Source organism: Chelonoidis abingdonii, chromosome 18 (assembly GCF_003597395.2).
Source record: "Chelonoidis abingdonii isolate Lonesome George chromosome 18, CheloAbing_2.0, whole genome shotgun sequence".
NCBI lineage: Eukaryota > Metazoa > Chordata > Testudines > Testudinidae > Chelonoidis > Chelonoidis abingdonii.
Window position 1 is genome coordinate 1375450 of NC_133786.1, and position 21260 is coordinate 1396709.

The 21260-nt window shown below is 44.4% G+C and overlaps 1 protein-coding gene across 2 annotated transcripts in view; it reads left to right on the forward strand.

Annotated features, from left to right (window-relative positions):
• Positions 1–21260, forward strand: part of FEZ1 (fasciculation and elongation protein zeta 1) — a 141429-nt gene that overhangs the window by 68134 nt on the left and 52035 nt on the right. The window contains exon 4 of one of the 2 annotated variants that reach the window (XM_032766972.2): positions 11763–11849. The exons of the other annotated variant lie outside the window; for it this stretch is intronic. Within the exon in view, the coding sequence (XP_032622863.1) occupies positions 11763–11849 (87 nt within the window). The remainder of the gene's footprint in view (positions 1–11762; positions 11850–21260) is intronic. 2 annotated transcript variants of the gene reach the window in all.

A 21260-nucleotide genomic window follows, 5' to 3' on the forward strand; every position in this document is an offset into this window, starting at 1 on the left:
TAGAGTGAACCAATGGGGGGGAAGGTTCATCAAGGAGAATAAAAAGACTTTCACACCGCAGCGGCAATCATGAAGATTGGTTTTCAAAGTTTCTCGATCGGCACGTGCCTCGTGCATCTACCGCCCGGGTCTGGCTGTGTAATCAGCAGGCATGGCGATTGCTAACGCCACTGAACATAAACATCTCCCTTATCTCAAATATTGTGGAGTGCCAGTAAAAAAAAACAAGCATAATAACAATGGATAATATTCGGTTTTGGCTGAGTCTATCCGAGTCAGTAAATGCACCGCGGTACTTTAAATGTCAATGCTCATCTATCACCATCGCACTTGCTCAGGCCTATAGTTGAACAGTTCTGTACTACTGTCAGCTGCTTAGTTGGCTTCATGACATGGCATTAAGTGGGTAGGCTGGTCTGAAGGATAGAATATAGATTTTCACATCCATGGTTATTTTTCGGGTAAGGAAGAAGCCTTCCTGCAGTTTGAAGCCAGAGTTCCTGGAAGATGCAGTGTCATGTACTGCAGCATCCACATTGATGTGTGAACGTCCTTTGAATCCAGTTTTGAGCAATGAAAAGTACCTTCATTTTGTACTCGCTGGCTTGATGATCGGTGCAAGATAGGGATATGGGTTCGTCTATGGCCAGGCGCGCGCGCGGCGCACGCCAGAAACAGTTAGGGAATCCACTGCAGCAAAGCTATCCACTAATGGCTGCACAATTTTCCAAGATAACTACTCTTGATACAAAAGCTCTTTGTTGCGTTGGCTGCTTGGAATCACAGAGCAACAAGTAGATTTGCCATCAAATTATGCCAGCCTGACGGTAGCTGTTGGTGTTTCAAGTCTAGGGCTATCGCTTCTCAATGTGAGGCTGCTTCATTTGGTATCGGCGTGCAGGGCAAAGCATAGGAAGTCAAAGTTCATGAAAGTGCCTTACCATGCGAAAGTTTGCAGCCACTGGGAATGTCCAGACCTGAACTATGCAGTCCCACCGTCTGTGTTGTTTCCGGCCAGAATACGTTCACATCGGCATGAACCTGCCATTAACCATGTTGTGCCATTCTGAACTTCTTTATGAGAGTCTCTGTTCATGTATGTCCTCATCATTCTTGTCACACATGCATCGCCTCCTTGCCTGGTTCGCTTTTGCAGCTTGTGGTTTTGCATTCTGCAGGATATATATGCATGATGTTTACAGTGCTCTATAATTGCTGCTGTGATTGAGCTGGGCGGCCATGTCCCTGGGTTGCTATGGCGCTGCGCTGAATATAAGGGTGTGAGTGTAATGACGAGACGAGGAGGGGTTGGAGTGAGAGCTTCGAGATGACACCCACGAGGATGCATATGAAGAGACAAATGGTTACAGAATGGCGGCACTCAAAGGATGTGAACCCAACACCTGGTTAGCAGACATTGAGTTTACGAGGAGGTGGGAAGCAATGCGAAAAACAATCTGGTTATTTCTGTTTAAGCCATCATCTTATTATATATATCTAGCTGCGGCAACAGACGGTGAGTACGCTGTTAGCCATTGCCATTCCTGAGTGCTGCCGCGAGAAGGATGCTGCAGTGTACGAATGTCTGCTCGTTTTCCTGGGTGTTGCAGAAGGCTGGCAGTACGACTGGGAATGACCTGACTGAGTAATCCCAATGGTCATGCACCCAGGTGTACTCTGACAGACTATGAGGTGCTAAAGAGCCCCAGAGTACGATGATAGAACAGCTACCAGTGTAATGTATCGTGGCCTCCTCCCAAAACTTTTTGCCCTCACCACGGACTTACTCTGATGTTGATTAAGTACTCCTTCATGTCTCCAGAGACGCCTACTCAGGATCAGTGTGTACTTGCTTCCCAGTTCCTTACGCACCTATAACTGAAGTGAGGGTCTTTTAAAAACAGTGCCCTGATTCTAGTAGCTCTTCATTGGCTCAGGTTGTCCTAATTAGCCTGCTTATTGGTCAGACTTCCTGATGTGTTCTGGACAGCTATTATTTACTCAGGGAAATAGGGAGTGCTTATCTGGGGTATTATTACTTTATTATTATCTCCTTAGCATCTGCCTGACCTTGTCACAGGATATAACTACTGACACTGACCAGATGGAGCTAGTGACTGAAAATGTCTTAGGGACATTCAGAGAGGTATAAAATTAAAAAACTCAATAATAATGGGGATCAACTACCTATCATGGGATGAGTACATGCTTACTCAGGACGGGACAAGATAATAGTTTCTTATTGGAAGGCAAATATAGTGATCATATCTGAAAGGGAAGAAAGAAATCCGGGAATTATCAGACCAGTCAGCCTCACATCAGTCCCCAGAAAATCATGGTGAGCAGTCTCAAGGAATCATTTTGAAGCCTTGGAGGAGAGGAAGATCAGAACAGTCCAACATGGATCACTAAGGGCAAGTCAACGTCTGACAACCTGATGCCTTCTATGATGAGATACTGGGTCTGTGGATATGGGAAGAGTAGTGGATGTGATTATATCTTGCTTTAGCAGATGCTTTTAATACTGTCTCACGTTAATTCTTGCCAAAAGTTAAAGAGTTGGATTGGATGAATGACTATAAGATGGATAGAAAGTTGGTGATTGTCAGGCCATGATAGCAATCAATCATCTGATGTGGTGGCAGCTGGATAGTGGAATGTGCCAGGGGTAGTCCTGGGGCTTGTTTTGTTCAACTCTTCATTAATAATCTAGTGATGGGATGGTGTGATGGGTTAATTTACAGACCCCTTGGAGCGCCAAGTGACTGTTCAAGACTAAAACTTTTGCCCGCTGCTTCCCTGCCTAGCTCAGGACCCAGAACCCTGACCTTGCGAGCAGACAGCCATTACTGCTCCACACAGACCTGCCCCACACTGCAGACTTAATCTGGAAAAGCGAGTTTATTAGAAGTGTTCTTTGTTGAAACTTAGATGCCCAACTCCTAATAAGGATCTAAACCAAAAAATCATTTACCTGTAGAACTCAAAATTGTTACGCCCTCTTATAACAGATAGGAGTATGCAGTGTTTGCTGCCCCCCAGGTACTAATCGTAGTCTGTGTTAATTAACAAGTAAAACAGTAATTTTTATTACCAAATAAAGTAGGATTTAAGTGGTTTTCAGTAGTAACAGACAGAATAAAGTGAATACCCAAGAAACAAAACACGCAAATGCTAGCCTAATCCAGTAATACAATTAATACATAAAATCTCACCCTGAAGATGTTTTATAAGTTTCTTTCACAGACTGGATGCCTTCCTAGTCTGGGCACAGTCCTTCCCGGTACAACTGTTCAGCTCAGGTGGCAGCTTAGGATTCTCATGATGGCTGCCCTTTTTTCTGTTCATCCATTTATATTCTTTGCATAAGCAGAATTCTTCTTCCCTCTCTGGTTCTACTCATTCTCTCAATGGAAAACACCAGGTTCAAAAGATGGATTTCAGTCAAGGTGCACATGAGTCTATATGTCACTGTCAGAGCATTCGTTCCCATTGCCTAGCACACATATATGCAGCGAAAGACGTAATAATATGAGATGCATCTGCAGTCAATGTCTGGTAATGTAGTATCAAGATTCCACTATCTAATTGGCCACACTTTTGCATTAATTACAATAATAGCTCAGATTATATTTAATATCTTGTTGTTTTAGATACAAGAGTGTACATTATAACAATAGGGATTAACTCAGTAGTTATAAGCTTTTAATGATACTTACAAGAAACCTTTTGCATGAAGCATATTTCAGTTACTTATGCTTTTTCATAAAATCAGAGGAACAATCATCAGATGATTGCACCTCAAGCTGTTCCACGGTGACACTAAGCTGAGGAGAGGTAGATAGACTGCCGAGGGTAGGAGTATGGGTCTAGAGTACCTAGCTTATAATTGGATGGCCAAAGAATTCAGGGAGGTCAACCAAGACAAGTTGCAGAAGTCTGACTTAGACAGAAGATCATTGCACTTACAGCTGGGACTGACTGGCTAGCGACGTTCTTGCAAAAGGCCCGGGAATACACTGGACAAAGTTGGATATGAGTCACAGGTGTCCTTGTTGACAGAAAGCTAAACGGCATATGGGCTGCATTAGTAGGAGCATATGCTAGCAGATGAGGAATGATTATTCCCTCTATTCGACAATGGTGAGGCATCTGAGTATTGCATGCAGTTTTGGGTCTCCCCTACAGAAAGGATGTGAACAACTGGAGAAGTCCAGCGAGGCAACAAAAATGATTAGGAATCTGGCACATTCTCTAGAAGACTGAGGGAATGGCTTAATTATGTTGCAAGAAGAGTGAGGGATTCATGCAGCCTTCACTACCAAGGGAGGGGGTGTGTCCATTTATCCGACGCCTTCTGAGGTGTCTCGCTCATCTGCTCATTTGGGCAATGTGTCTCAGTTGTGCAAGACAGAACAAGGAGCAATGTCTCAGTTTGCAGTGGAGGAGTCTTTGAGGATTATGGAAACTATTTCACTAGAGGGTGGGAAAGCACTGGACTGGGTTACTAGGGAGGTGTTTGGATCTCCATCCTTAGAGGTTTTTAAGATTCGCTTGACTACCCTGCGGGATCGATTTGGTTTGGGTTGGTCCTGGCTTTGAGAATGGGGATTGAACTAGATGGCCTCTGGAGGTCTAGAAATCGACTTAAAGAGCCTATGAAATCCGATATAAAGGAGCGAGTGTGTTGTGGACGGTTGCAGCGCTTAAATCGATTTAACGCTGTAAAACGGTTAACAGCTGTGTGTAGACCAGGCAACAGAGCTAAAGCACTTCCACTTTTCGGTTTTTCAGAAACATGTGTTATTTTAGAAATTACAATTAAAGACAGAGATTTTGTTCTGGATATTACAGTGTATATTAACTTCAAATGATCTACGGTCTCTATAGGACTGTTGAGAAAAGGAACTTTCGCATTTTAGGTAAGTGAAGGGTTTTTCCCTTGGTTTCCTTTTGATACTTTTTATTCAACTATTCCTTTATATTACTACTTTAAATTTATCTCCTGTACTAGAGACCTCAGGAGGCCATCTAGTTCAATCCCCTTCTCAAAGCAGGACCAACCCCAACCAAATCATCCCAGCCAGGGCTTAGTCAAGCCGAATCTTAAAAACCTCTAAGGATGGAGATTCCACCACCTCCCTAGGTAACCCAGTCCAGTGCTTCACCACCCTCCTAGTGAAATAGTTTTTCCTAATATCCACTCAAGACCTCCTCCACTGCAACTTGAGACCATTGCTCCTTGTTCTGTCATCTGCCACCACTGAGAACAGCCAAGCTCCATCCTCTTTGGAGGCCCCCCGCCCCCCTTCAGGTAGTTGAAGGCTGCTATGAAATCCCCCTCACTCTTCTCTTCTGCAGACTAAATAAGCCCAGTTCCCTCAGTCTCTTCTCAGGAGACATGTGCCCCAGATTCCTAATCATTTTTGTTGCCCTCGACTGGACTCTCTCCAGTTTGTTCACATCCTTTCTGTAGGGGGAGACCCAAAACTGCATGCAATACTCCAGATGTGGCCTCACCATTGTCAAATAGAGGGGAATAATCACTTCCCTCGATCTGCTGGCAATGCTCCTACTAATGCAGCCCTATATGCCGTTAGCTTTCTTGTCAACAAGGACACACTGTTGACTCATATCCAACTTCTTGTCCAGTGTATTCCCCAGGGCCTTTTCTGCAGAACTGTCGCTTAGCCAGTCAGTCCCCAGCTGGTAGAAGTGCATGGGATTCTTCTGTCCTAAGTACAGGACTTTGCACTTGTCCTTGTTGAACCTCCTCAGATTTCTTTTGGCCCAATGCTCCAATTTGTCTAGGTCACTCTAGACCCTATCCCTACCCTCCAGTCTATCTACCTCTCCCTCCAGCTTAGTGTCATCCGGGAACCTGCTGAGGGTGCAATCCATCTGTGATGTTGCACTCTATGATTTTATGAAAATATGCTAATGTAACTGAAATATGCTTCATGCAAAAGGTCTCTTGTAAGGTATCATTACAAAGCTTATAATCTACTGAGTGTAATCCTCCTATTTGTATAAATGTACCACTCTTGTATCTAAAACAAGAAATATTAAATATAACTCTGAGGGCTTATTGTAATTAAGCAAAGTGTGGGCCATTAGTGATAGTTTGGAATCTTGATGACTCCCATTAACCAGGACAATTGACTGCAGATGGCTCTCTTTTACCTGTAAGTCTTCCTGTATATATGTGTGCTGGCAAGTGGGTAATGATGTCTGACAGTGACATGTGATCATGTCACCTGAACTGAAATCCATCTTTAACCTGGTGTCTTTCCATTGAGAAGGAAGGGGTGGGAACCCAGAGAGGGAAAAGTATTCCTGCCTTATGCAAAAGATATATAAATGGATGGAACAGAACAAAAGGGGGCAGCCATCATGAGGAATCCCCTAGCTGCCACCTGAGCTGGAACAAGGTCTGTACCGGGGAAAGGACTGTGCCCAGACTAGGAAGGCATCCAGTCTGTGAAAGAAACTTATTAAAACATCTTTCAGGGTGAGATTTTATCTGTACTTAATTGTATTACTGGATTAGGCTTAGATTTGCGTGTTTTGTTTTCTTGGTAATTCACTTTATTCTGTCTGTTACTACTTGAAACCACTTAAATCCTACTTTTTGTATTTAATAAAATTACTTTTTACTTGTTAATTAACACAGACTATGTATTAGTACCTGGGGGGGGGGGCGCAAACAGCTGTGCATACCTCTCTATCTGTTATAGAGGGCGAACAATTTATGAGTTTCTACAGGGTAAAATGGATTTATTTGGGTTTAGATCCTATTGGGAGCTGGGCATCTAAGTGTTAAAAACAAGAACACTTCTATAAACTGCTTTCAGTTAAGTCTGCAGCTGTGGGGCAGGTCTGTGTTGGAGCAGATGGGCATGTCTGGCTCAGCAAGGCAGGGTTCTGGGGTCCTGAGCTGGCAGGGAAAGCAGGGGCAAAAGTAGTCTTGGAACATCACTTGGCAGCTTCCAAGGGGGTTCTGTAATTTAACCCATCACACCATCCCATCACCTAGATCATTAATGAAGATGTTGAACAAAACAAGCCCCAGGACTGACCCCTGGGGCACTCCACTTGATACCAGCTGCCAACCAGACATCAAGTGATTGATTGCTATCCATTGAGCCTGACAATCTAGCCAACTTTCTATCCATCTTATAGTCCATTCATCCAATCCATACTTCTTTAACTTGTTGGCAAGAATACTGTGGGAGACAGTATTAAAAGCTCTGCTAAAGTCAAGATATATCACATCCACTACTTTCCCCATATCCACAGAACCAGTTATCTCATCATAGAAGGCACTCAGGTTGGTCAGACGTGACTTGCCCTTAGTGAATCCATGTTGACTGTTCCTGATCACCTTCCTCTCCTCCAAGTGCTTCAAAATGGATTCCTTGAGGACCTGCTCCATGATTTTTCTGGGGACTGATGTGAGGCTGACTGGTCTGTAATTCCCCGGATTCTCTTTCTTCCCTTTTTCAGATATGATCACTATATTTGCCTTTTTCCAATTAAGAAACTTTATCTCTGCATCCCGTCCTGAGGTAACATGTACTCAGTCAATATAGGGATAGTTGAAATCCCCCATTATTATTGAGTTTTTTAATTTTATAGCCTCTCTAATGTCCCTAAGCATTTCTCAGTCACTAGCTCCATCTTGGTCAGGTGGTCAGTAGTATATCCTGTGACAAGGTCAGGCCAGATGGCTACAGGAGACTAATATAAAGTAGATATATTAGCCCCAGATTAAGCAGCTCCCTTTTCCCTGAGTAAGATAATAGGCTGTTCCAGAACAATCAGGAAGTTGCTGGAACCAATTAAGGCAGGCTAATTAGGACACCTGGAGCCAATTAAGAAGCTACTAGAATCAGGGCACCTGGTTTTAAAAGGACCTCACTTCAGTTAGTGAGGTGCGTTAGAGGAACTGGGAGCAAGTGGCGCTCAAGAAGCTGAAAGTGAGTAGGCGTGCTGCTGGAGGACTGAGAAGTACAAGCGTTATCAGACATCAGGAGGAAGGTCCTGTGGTGAGGGCAAAGAAGGTGTTGGGAGGAGACCACGATACATTACGACTGGTAGCTGTCATCATCGTACTCCTGGGTGCTCTTTTAGCCGACCTCAGTGAGGTCGGTCAGGGGCACCTGGGCAGACATGGGAGTGACTCAGCCAGGTCATTCCCCAGTCGTACTGCACAGCCTTCTGGCAAGCACCCAGGAGATAACGATTGCTAGCAGTCGTACTGCAGCATCTTCTGCCGCACACTCAGGAGATGGCAATGGCTAACAGTCGTACTGCACCGTCTGTTGCCAGCCTAAGATATATAAGATAGATGGAGTGGATTAAAACAAGAAATAGACCAGATTTGTTTTGTATTCATTTGCTCCCACCTCCCTCCGTGAAATCAATGGTCTGCTAAACCCAGGGTTTTGGGTTCAATCCTTGAGTGCGCCATTCTGTATGACAGTTGTTTGTGTTTCTCTTTGATGCAAAGCCGGGTGGTTGATTTTAATTCCCTGTAAGCCATGTCGTCAGTCGCCCCTCCCTCCATCAGAGCAGTGGCAGACAATCGTTTTGTGCCTTCTTTCAGCGCAGACGCCATAGCACTGGGAACATGGAGCCTGCTCAGATCACCGCAGCAATTATGAGCACTGTAAACATCATGCATATTATCCTGCAGTATATGCAAAACCACAAGCTGCAAAAGCGAAACCAGGCAAGGAGGCGATGGCGATGTGGTGACAAGAGTGATGAGGACATAGACATGGACATAGACTTCTCATAAAGTACAGGTCCCAGCAATGTGCACAACATGGTGTTAATGGGGCAGGTTCATGCCGTGGAACGCTGATTCTGGGCCCGGGAAACAAACACAGACTGGTGGGACTGCATAGTGTTGCAGGTCTGGGACAATTCCCAGTGGCTGCGAAACTTTCGCATGTGTAAGGGCACTTTCATGGAACTTTGACTTCCTTTGCTTTGCCCTGAAACGCCAGAATACCAAGATGAGAGCAGCCCTCACAGTTGAGAAGCGATAGCCCTATGGAAGCTTGAAACACCAGACAGCTACCGGTCAGCTGGGCATCAATTTGGAGTGGGCAAATCTACTGTGGTTGCTGCTGTGATCCAAGCAGCCAACGCAATCAAAGAGCTGTTGATATCAAGAGTAGTTACTCTTGGAAATGTGCAGGCCATAGTGGATAGCTTTGCTGCAGTGGGATTCCCTAACTGTGGTGGGGCCATAGACGGAACCCATATCCCTATCTTGGCACCGGATCATCAAGCCAGCGAGTACATAAACTGAAAGGGGTACTTTTCAATGGTGCTGCAAGAACTGGTGGATCACAAGGGACGTTTCACCAACATCAATGTGGGATGGCTGGGAAAGGTACATGACACTCGCATCTTCAGGAACTCTGGTCTGTTTCAAAAGCTGCAGGAAGGGACTTTCTTCCTAGACCCAAAAATAACCATTGGGGATGTTGAAATGCCTATAGTTATCCTTCAGGACCCAGCCTACCCCTTAATGCCATGGCTCATGAAGCCATACACAGGCAGCCTGGACAGTAGTCAGGAACTGTTCAACTATAGGCTGAGCAAGTGCGGAATGGTGATAGAATGAGCATTTGGACATTTAAAAGTACGCTGGTGCAGTTTACTGACTCGGATAGACCTCAGCAAAACCGATATTCCCATTGTTATTACTGCTTGCTGTGCACTCCACAATATCTGTGAGAGTAAGGGGAAGATGTTTATGGCAGGGTGGGAGGTTAAGGCAAATCGCCTGGCTGCTGATTACACACAGCCAGACCCCAGGGCGGGTAGAGTGCAGGAGGGCACGGTGCGCATCAGAGAAACTTTGAAAACCAGTTTCATGACTGGCCAGGCTACGGTGTGAAAGTTCTGTTTATTTCTCCTTGATGAAACCTTCCCCCCCATTGGTTCACTCTACTTCCCTGTAAGCGAACTACTGTCTCCTCTCCTCTTCAGTCACCACTGGCAGAGGCAATAAAGTCATTGTTGCTTCACATTCATGCACTCTTTATTAATTTATCACACAAACAGAGGAATAACTGCATCTACACTACCCCAAATTCGACCCAGCGAGGCCAATTTCAGTGCTAATCCCCTCGCCGGAGGTGGAGTAAATAAATCAATTTCAAGAGCCCTTTAAGTTGGAAAAAAGGGCTCGTGTGGATGGGTGCAGGTTTAAATCGAGGTAACGCTGCTAAATTCAACCTAAAATCGTAGTGTAGACCAGGCCTAAGTTTCTGTGATGCCTAAGATATCAATATCCTGATTTAATACGAGGCACTCTGGTGCACCCATCTTATTATTTAAACTTCTAGCATTTGTATATAAGCACTTCAAGAACTTATCACTTTTTTAGCTGTCTGCCATTACATGATGTAATTGAATGGGATTCTTTTTCATTTGACTGTTCCTCATCAGATCCTTCCATAATTTATTATCTTCCATCCTTTCCTCCTTACTAAGACATATAGAGTCTCCATTATCAGATCCTCCCCTAAGGGATGTCTTTGTCTGAACCATGTGCTCCTCTGCACCTGTCGGCTTTCCCTAGCCTTTACTTTAAAAACTGTTCAATGACCTTTTTAATTTTAAGTGCTAGCAATCTAGTTCCATTTTGGTTTAGACTTCCAGAACTTTTATTATTTTGTTAGAAACTTCTTGCATTTACCTGGCCAGCAGTATCATCACTGGGTCTCAGAGCCAGGACTCTGCCTGAGTAGGAAATGCTATTTCAGCCCAGTAGCACAAGTTTCTTGAACCTGAGTCAGTTGACCTGGGCTCTGAGACTTGCTGCCACAGGGCTTTTTGCAGTTTAGACGTACCCTCTGAGTGCTACAATGCTAAAATAGTAATCATTAATACACTTTCTTTTAGCATGAAGAGAATAGTGGTGACTGTTTCCTTTCTATTAATATATCAAGAAGGATCTCTGGCCCTAATTCCATCCTCTTCTGGCAAGCAGGTTCCAATCTGCTACAGGCTGAAAAAGGCTTGTTTCAGGATAGAAGGACTTCAGTAGGGCTACTCGTGTGCTCAAAACTGAGCATGTGCTTAAGTGCTTTGCTGGATTAGGGCCAGAATGCTCAGCAGCTTGCAGGACTGAGCTTATAAATCAGGCAGCAAAAATCCTTTCTGTGCCTAAACATGCAATCAATAAGTGATCAATAAGTTTTGCCATTTACCAGATAGGGACATTTTGTGGTCTTTGAGATCAATTTCTTAGAAAATGTTGGTAAGGGTGTTTGAAATGACAAAGTGGTAGAATGATTTTAAAACTCACTCTGTGAGAAGAATCTAATAGGAATCTAACAGATCTAGAACCTCACCAGCACTAAAGCTGATTGTGGATTACACACAGGGGCAGCTCCAGGCACCAGCAAGCCAAGCCGCCCCTGATTCACAGACACACCTTAGATTTTTTCTGTTGGCTTGTTCTGTTATTCCCTCTTCTACAACATTCTTCTCCCACATTCCTAGGTGAGAGATGGTCTGACATATCAAAGCATGCTTTGATAACGGCCTTCTATTGTATCTCAGTGGTGGAGTATGCTTGGATTTTGAAGAAGCAGTGAACCTCATTTTCAGATGCTTCTCAGATATCTAGAGGGAGAGCAGTAATTCATGCAGTAAAATCAATGCTAGACTGAAGACCCGAGTGGGATTATTCCTGCTGCTGACCAATCAGAATTTGGTTTGGGTTTTTCCTTCAGATCCACGAGAAGGAGGTGGAAGAGCTCCGTGAGAAGAGTGAAAATGACTCTGGTATTAATGAGGAACCTCTACTCACAGCAGATCAGGTACATGAACCTTCCTGAGTTTTTGCCCTGACCTTTCCTCTCTCTGAAAGGAGGGAAATTCTGACGAGATATTTTCCTTGCACCAAATCTCATCCCTATCAAGGTCACCTTTGCTATGGTAAGAGACACAGATCCTCCCTTATACTAAGCACAACAGCCCCTTCCCTCACGAAGCAAGTTAGCCACAAAGAACTGCCCATAGCAATAGTGGGAAGCCCAGGAGTCAGCACACTAAGAAACCTAAGAATCGCTAAGGCCCTTCTCTTCAGAGTGAAAGAGGAGACTGTCCTCATATAAACCACCACTTAACCTTTGGCTTTATAGGAAAATGCAATTATTTGTAAATAAACATCAAGAACTATTTATGTTCAAAGGAGGGAGGGGCAGTGTAATCAGCACTATTCTTTACTATGAAGTTAGAGCCGAAGTCCTAACTTGAGCAAAGCTCCCATTAACTTCAAATAGGACTTAACTAGAAGTTTTGCCTGAATAGGGTCTCCAGGATGGAGCCCTTAATGCAGTGTACAGCTACATTTTTACCTGCATGGATGGCAGTGAAGTTGAGTCTGTCAACAATATGGCAAAGCTTAACCCAAGTAGAGTGTCTCTTTGTTGCGCTCGTGAATTTCTATTAATGATACATTATAAAGCAACAATAGCTGGATCATGAGGATGCTGCTCACACAGTGATCAAAATGGCCTTTTCTGCAATTGTTGTATTCAGCAGATCAGAAAGTACAGTAGTCTTGGTAAAGGGATGAGGGTAGGGTCACTGTCTCTTTACTGTAAGATAATTGTGCTCTCCTTCACATCAGGGAAGGGCAAAAGTTCTCACTGTAAATGCTACCATGTAATTGAATAACAGTCCCATTACACAAGGATAGGGCAGTCCCTCGTCAATATCTCGGTGTAATTCCTGGTGCCACAAGTTATGCATGCACATAAAGGAGTAGGGGGGGACAGTAGAATAGACAGACTCTTCTACCTTGTGCACACTCAGTTAAAATTGACTGAACTGTAGAAATTTGGTTTTGTGGAAGTTTTGGTTTTGATAGCTCAGTGGTTTGAGCATTGGCCTGCGAAACCCAGGGTTGTGAGTTCAGTCCTTGAGGGGGCCATGTAGGAATCTGAGGCAAAAATCTGTCTGGGGATTGGTCCTGCTTTGAGCAGGGGATTGGACTAGATGACCTCCTGAGGTCCCTTCCAACCCTGATATTCTATTATTCTTCCGCCTGTCTACTCATTTGCTATAGGTTTGTTTAGAGAGGCAAGCTTTGTGTCTTGTAATGCCAGCAGAAGGAAGTTGTCAAGGTTCCTTCCCCACTCTGAACTTTAGGGTACAGATGTGGGGACCTGAATAGACACTTCTAAGCTTAATTACTAGCTTAGATCTGGTATCGCTGCCACCATCCAGAATTTTCAGTGTCTGGATCACTCTCTTTCCCCCCAAAGCCTTCCTCTCCCTGGGAAGCCTTGAGAGACTCCTTCACCAGTTCCCTGGTGAGTCCAAATCCAATCCCTTGGATTTTAAAAAAAGGAGAAATCAATCAGATATTAAGAAAAAGGCTTTTAATTAAAGAAAAGAAAGGTGAAAGAAAACCCTCTGGGAGAGATTAGCATACCAGCTACTCTCTCAAACAACAGATTCAAAACACAGAGGATGGTCCCCTGGGCACAAATTTAGTTACACAAAAAAAATTTGATTCTACCTCTAATTGCATAAGACAGGTTACAAAAAAATAAACATAAACCTATTTATTCCTTTCTAAAACTTACTACTCTGATAAGAGGCTGGTTCCTTGATCTTTTTCACTCCGGCTGAAACGGAAACTCTAAACAAAGGAAAAACTTCCCTCCTTTCTTTTGAAACATCTTGTTCCCCCATTGGTTCCTCTGGTCAGGTGTTAGCTAGGCTAGGTGAACTTCTTAACCCTTTACAGGTAAAAGAGGCATTAACCCTTAACCATCTGTTTATGACAGAAGAAATAAGAGGACACTGCTGTCTCTATAGCAGCATTTTTATTTTATATATTGGTTGAAGTGCTTCATCCCCTGCCCTCAACCAGGTGTCATATGTTGAAAAAGACTTGCATTACACAAATATCCAGACTGTGCCGTTCCTCTCCCCTTTGAAGTTGATTTCCCAGTGGGAAAAAGACCATTTTCAGTTCTTTGGAAACAACCTGTTTGCTGGGCTAACTGTCAAGCAGATGCAACAAGGGGTCCTTGTGGCACCTTAGAGACTAACAAATTTATTTGGTCATAAGCTTTTGTGGCCTAGAACCCACTTACACGGCTACCACTCTGAAACCTGTCAAGCAGATGGTTTGTATTTAGTGAATCAGTAACAAGAATAACAAGGGACATGATAAAGGTACACAAAGAAGGAATGATAAAGAAGATGCATAATGCAGAATAAGGGGGCATTAAATTAAACTTCCCAAAGGACAAGTTATTCTAAAATTGTTAGCTGTGGGGTTTCTTCACCCTTCCTTTGAGACATCTGGTATGAGTCACACCAGCAGAGACAGGATATTGGATTGACCCTTTGGTCTGATAAAATCTGGTGAGTCTTATGTGCTTATGGACATAAGATAGACCTGGTCCAGTGTCGTGACTACAGCTGGGTGAAATTTTTTTGACAAATAGGTTAGGCACTGAAAAACACAGTTTGGGATTAACTGAAACTATCTGCAAATTTATGTCAAATTTGAAAAATTGTTTCAACCAAATTTAAAAAGTTGAAGTGTCTCAGTAATGTCAAAAGGAAATGGATCATTTTGACCCCAAACATTTATTTAAGTTGAGTGCTGGGGAAAACTTCCTGGTTGCCGGAGGAACCAACTAGAGACTGTACTCCTCTTGACCTGCTGCTCATAAACAGGGAAGAATTGGTAGGGAAAGTAGCAGTGCGTGGCAACCTGGGGAGCAGTGACCATGAGATGGTTGAGTTCAAGATCCTGACAAAAGGAATAAAAGAGAGCAGCAGGATACAGAGCCTGGACTTCAGAAAAGCAAACTTTGACTCTCTCAGGGAACTGATGGGCAGGAATCCCTGGGAGGCTAAAATGTGAGGGAAAGGAGTCCAGGAGACCTGGCTGTATTTTCAAGAAGACTTATTGAAGGCGCAGGAACAAACCATCTCGATGAGCAGAAAGAATAGCAAATATGGCAGGCGACCATCTTGGCTTAACAAAGAGGTCTTTGGTGAGCTTAAACACAAAAAGAAGCTTAAAAGAAGTGGAAACTCAAACAGATGACATGGGAAGAGTATAAAAATAGTGCTCGAGTATGCAGGGGTGTAATCAGGAAAGCCAAGGCACAATTGGATTTGCAGCTAGTAAGGGATGTGAAGGGTAACAAGAAGGGTTCCTACAGGTATGTTAGCAACAGAAGAAGATCAGGGAAAGTTTGGGACCCTTGCTGAATGGAGGAGGCAACCTAGTGACAGAATATGGGAAAAAAGCTGAAGTACTCAATGTTTGCATTGCTTCGGTTTTCACAGACATGGTCAACTCCCAGACTGCTGCACTACGCAACACAGTATGGGAAGGAGCTGAGCAGCCCTCAGTGGTGAAAGAACAGGTTAAGGACTATTTAGAAAGTCTGGACGTGCACAATTCATTGGGCCAGATGCAATGCACCCAAAGATTCTGAGGGAGTTGGCTGATGTGATTACAGAGCCACTGGCCATTATATCTGAAAACTCATGGCAATAAGGGAAGGTTCCAGATGATTGGGAAAAACCAAATATATTGCCCACCTTTAAAAAAAGGGAAGAAGGAGAATCCGGGGAACTACAGACCAGTCAGCTTCACCTCAGTCCCCAGAAAAATCATGGAGCAGGTCCTCAAGGAATCCATTTTGAAGCACTTGGAGGAGAGGAAGGTGATCAGGAACAGTCAACTTGGAGTCACGAAGGGCAAGTCATGCCTGACCAACCTGATTGCCTTCTATGATGAGATAACTGGCTCTGTGGATGTGAGGAAAGCAGTGGACGTGATATACCTTCACTTTAGCAAAGCTTTTGATACCGCCTTCCACAGTATTCTTGCCAACAAGTTAAAGAAGTATGGATTGGATGAATGCACTATAAGGTGGATAGAAAGCTGGCTAGATCGTCAGGGTCAAAGGGTAGTGATCAACGGCTCCATATCTAGTTGGTAGCTGGTATCAAACGGAGTGCCCCAGGGTCTGTCCGGGCACCAGATTTGTTCACCATATTCATTAATTATCTGGATGATGGGATGGATTGCACCCTCAGCAAGTTTGCAGATGACACTAAGCTAGGGGGAGAGGTAGATATGCTGGAGAGTAAGGATAGGGTCCAGTGTGAACTAGATAAATTGGAGGATTGGGCCAAAAAAAATCTCATGAGATTCAACAAGGACAAGTGCAGAGTCCTGTACTTAGGACAGAAGAATCCCATGCACTTCTACCGGCTGGTGAATGACTAGCTAAGCCAGAGTGGGCAAACTATGGCCAGGAGGCCACATCCAACCGTTCAGATGTTTTAATCCGGCCCTCGAGCTCCTGCCGGGGAGTGGGGTCTGGGGGTTTGCCCCGCTCCATGTGTGCCGTGGCTCCACGCAGCTCCCAGAAGCAGTAGCATGTCTCCCCTCCAGCTCTTATGCATAGGGACAGCCAGGGGGCTCCGCACACTGTCCCTGCCCCAAGCACTGCATCTGCAGCTCCCATTGGCCAGCCACAGCAGCCAATAGGAGCTGCAGGGGCAGTGCCTGCAGACGGAACAATTTGCAGAGCCGCCTGGCCATGCCTCCCCATAGTAGCCGGAGGATAGACATGCCGCTGCTTATATATATTAAATAGTTAGTGGAGAGTCTCCCATGTCAGTTGCCTAAGTACCAGGCTGCAGAGTCATTTTAATGTTTATCATCATCCACAGTCATTAGATAGAGGGCAATTGAGGCTGCCTCATCCACATCCCTAACCTCTGGGCTAAAGCTTATAACAAAGGCAATACTGCTACCAGCTCCTCCTCTACAGTTTCGTGACTCTCATCCTCATTTCCTTTCCTGAAATAAATGTTTCATTTTGACTCAATCTTTTCACTTTTTGATTCTGAAATATTTTGAGATATATTGTTCTTGACTGAACCTGAAACAAAACTTTTTTTGATTTTTCAAAATTAGCCGGGAACCAAAAAATCCATTAATTACCCAGCTCTAATTGCAAACCCTTTGATTGTAGTTGCCATGTTACTTTCTGCCTATCACACCCCAAGCTTTACACTGCCAATTTCACATGCAAATTGTCTGGGAGTCTCTCTCTCTCTTACACACACACACAGACACACACACACACAGACACACACACACTTTACTCTCAGTGCTGAGGATTAGTCACAGCTTCTTAACAACTAAATGGGTTCATCACTGGATGAAAGGTTGGAAAACATGTTTTGTGGATGCAGGTTTTTTCCTAAAGCCTACCCTCCCAGATTTCCCGATCCCACTAGACATATTCTACAGTGGAGTTGTAGGGACAGTCTATCTCAAAATCAAATGGTGTAGTGCATTATAAAATGTATTACTGTCAACACGTCCTGATCTAAGTACAAGTACCCCATCAGTTCTTCAGTGTCACTAAAATAACTTACTGAACCCAGTCTCTAGGAAGATGTAGAAAGTTTTTGGCCCCTTTGCACAGCCAGAATGATGCAAAGTAGGTAGAATACAAGAGAAAATATGTTTCAGTGAATTAAATGGCAACCAGAAGGAGACTCATAACGTCCAGGTGGAAAAAGGCAAATGATTCCTTCTTTGGGAAATGGCTTTCCCATCCAAGTGCTGAGAGTCTAACAATAATCACCACCTCTGAGAGTGGGAAAGGAAAGTACATAACATAAATAAATATTCCCCTCTTTTTCTCCAATAATATTTGCAGGGTAATCTTGATTGGATTCAAGTAGTTTGGCGAAATAGCCTGTTTAATTGGGTTTTTTGGTGATTGTCTTAATATTTTCATTTTCATTCTCCATTATTACATCAACCTTTTTCTTTTTTAATTAAATGTGAACTGCTTTCTCTATATAAGACAGCAGATCACAACTCCTTTGCCAGTGATAAATAGCAAGGCGATAGGCATCTTTAAAAAATGATAGTTGTAAATGACTAGACAGAAATGTTTCATTTGTTAATTGCATAGGATAGTGTATATGTTCTGTATTCTGTTAACAAGTGATTCCTTGACTGATACTTGGGAACATAGAAAGTGTCATTCTGGGTCAAGCCAGAGATTCTTCTAGTCTGGTAGTAACTACCCAAAAACTTAATTAAGGTTGCCCAGAGTTAAGGTTACCCAGTGATGTCTCATGCACTTCCAGAATGTTGAGTTCAGCTACACTCAAAGCTCTGTAAAACAGGAAGTGAAGAGTTATTGTAACACAAACTTAAACTTCTGAAACCAGGACATATGCCACCAGTACAATGAAAACTTAACTGTGCCCTTCTGGAGCTGGTAATTGCCACTGGCGATGGTTCATGGAAGGTGGTGCTGTTGTAAGTAGACATAAAGAATGACTAAGAGAATGTGCCATTGTCTGTGTTGGGTTGTGTTCCACAGATTTGAATTGTAGCATTTATCTGTATGCATGCCAGCTATATAACTGTGTTAGGTCTAGCTGTATTGAATAGTGGAGGGATTAGTTGGAGCATGTTGGAAGAGCTGTAATGGTGATATGAGTAAAGGTGTGTGTGTGTGTATTTTCCTTGAGTGATCAGATATACCTCATTTCAATGCAGAGTTCTGTAAATTGTGTCGATAGCGGTGAACAGGTGTTTTCTTATCATGGGCCTTATCAGTAGTCTGGTGGTATAGATGACATTGGTCTCTGGAGCTTAGTGAGGAGTAAGTAAAGACAATGTCTCAGAAGGAATCCTCAGGAAAAGAGAGGCTGTAACATTTTGCAATTCTGTAGTAGTTTGTGTGGAGTACGCTCAGTGTCTGGGTATAGGCCAGGTGTAGGTAGATCCTTTGCACCACACTTGAATGTCCTAAACCAGAGTTTTGCCTTCACAAAGAGAAGGTGTTAGAATTAGTCCTACATGCTGTGTTTCTAGAGTGTTATGTAGCATCGGTAAGGGTAGAGTGCTTGTACATGTGCTATTGGTATGTTGGAACATACCTAAACGGGCACTGTAGGCATGTGTTGTTGGGGTCGCCCCTCTCTGGGGTGGCTGGGAGCCAGGTCGCCTCACTACACAAGTCCAGTGAGTTGGGAAGTTAGCCTGGTGGGGCAGGAAACAGTCAAGGGCTCAGGCCCTCAGGCAGGGGCTGAGCACAGTGTTCAGTAATAAGCCCTGGCCCTAGGTCTGGGTGGGGCAGCAAACAAACAGTTCAAGAGCAAAGCCCAGGCTCCTGGCTCTGAGCAGCCTGGGAGAGGGGGAGACTGCCACCCACGAGTTGGGTCGCAGGAGGGATGCAGGCCAGCCCACTCCACTGTGTCCCAGCCCAGGCCCTGACAGTGGCAGGCGACTTGCTGCTGTGTCAGTGGAGATCCTGGCCGCAACACACTGACATCAGCTCTGGGTGTACCACAGCCAGACTAGAGTCGGCTGCCCCCAGGCTACTTCTGACCTCCCCCTCTAGCAGTACCTGCATCTGGCTGGCGTCCTCTATGGCATCGAGCACCATGGGCTCCTTGGGGTACTCCACGAGCGGTAAGCTGGGCAGCTCCTCTGGGTCCCTTCTCACCGGTAGGCTTACTGGTTTCTCCGGAGCCTGGTCAGTATCTGGCCTTGACTGGTATGGCCAGTCCTCGGCCTGGTCACAGGCTGCAGGAGTCTCCCCAGCGGGAGCTTGGGCACCAGCGTCCAGCCTCTCTGGTGGCCAGGCAGGTTCTGAGCCCTGGAGTTGGGCTTTTATACTTCCGGTCCTGCCCCTGGACCTCTAGGGGGCAGGCGCAGGCTCCAGGGGCTCTGCCCACTTTGGCATCCAGAGGGGCTCATCTCTCTCCAGGGCAGCTGGGAGCCAGGCCGCCTCACTGCAGGCACAATTAATGTTGCACTGTGCGGGTGAAGCAGCAACCGTGCAGTGAGCCAGGTGTCCCTTCCCCATTGGCAGAGGGTAGCCAGTTCTGCATTTCTTCCCATGATTATGGAGCAATGATCCCCTGATCCCCCGCCCTTGGCCATGATGAAGAATTGTTGAGGGATTGGGAGTATTGTAGGGAGGGAGGGAGGAATATGACAGGGCAAGATGGCACCACTTCCCTTCCCTTCCTTTCCTAGTATGTCACTAGAGGAGAAAGTGCTCAACTTTTGCCCATTGTGGTTCTGCTCTGTCAGTGCTTCTGAGCTCCCAGAGACAAAAGGTCCCTTTGATGACAATCTCTTTTTGGTCATGGGTTCATAGAAAAACTACATTTTTGGAATCTCAGTTCATCATCAAATCTCTAGCCATCAGACTGGATTTTCTAAAACAGTGTTTGGATGATTCCTTATGCTAGTAAGAGTTGTTGTCTGGAGATGTACTGGCCCCTCAGTATGTGTACCAGAGCACAGTTGTAAGGGGCATAGGGTCAGAACCCCTATCCCACACATACCCTTCTCTGCTCCACCCCCAACACACACATTCTGCCCCACTGTTCTGACCCTCTTATATTTCCTAGCTTTGCACCAAAAAAGTAATAAGAATCTTAAAATGTTGTGAGCTGCTCATGTTACAGAGTGCTGTGTATCAAGAGTCTTTTCACTAAATGACCAGAGACTTTCTTTTCCTTGATCACACTCAGTCCCATTGTTCAGTAAAGAAGTGTATAAAACTCATGATTACATTACTGTAACTGCTTATTAGAGTCTTTCTTCTTACATCTGTTTAATTAGTGCTAGTTTCCTTGACAATACTTCTAACGTAGAATCTGAATCTGCATGTGGATTTTAGAACACTTCAAAATACTACTTTTAAATAAAAAAATGTTGGTCTCAGAGCAACATTTCCAAAAGATGCCCTGGCAGAATATAGACAGAGAACAAGGACTTGCACAACACGCATTTTCTCAAAGCTGATGGGTTGGGCTCACATTCACAGTGCCTGGGTGTAGGTCAGGTTCAGTGGCCAAAGCATTTGACCTTGAGCTATGTTGTTACTGTGACAATCAGTGGCTTATAAAACCTCTGACCTGCAATACAGCCTTAGTCTTGTTGCTCATGAGCATTTTGCTGGTTTTGGAGCATCAGTTTAGCTAAAGACAAGTTGGAGTTCCAGACTTACCTATTGATACATTTTGAACTATTGCTTCCCCAAAGGAGTAATGGATGTCATGCACTAGCCAAGATAAATCCTGAGCAGAAGATTTCAGTTTGGGAGGCATTCGAGTGACAGTCTGAGCTCTAGTTATGCACAAAAAATGTTATAAGGATCAAGGTGGAATCCACAATAGTACTTAGG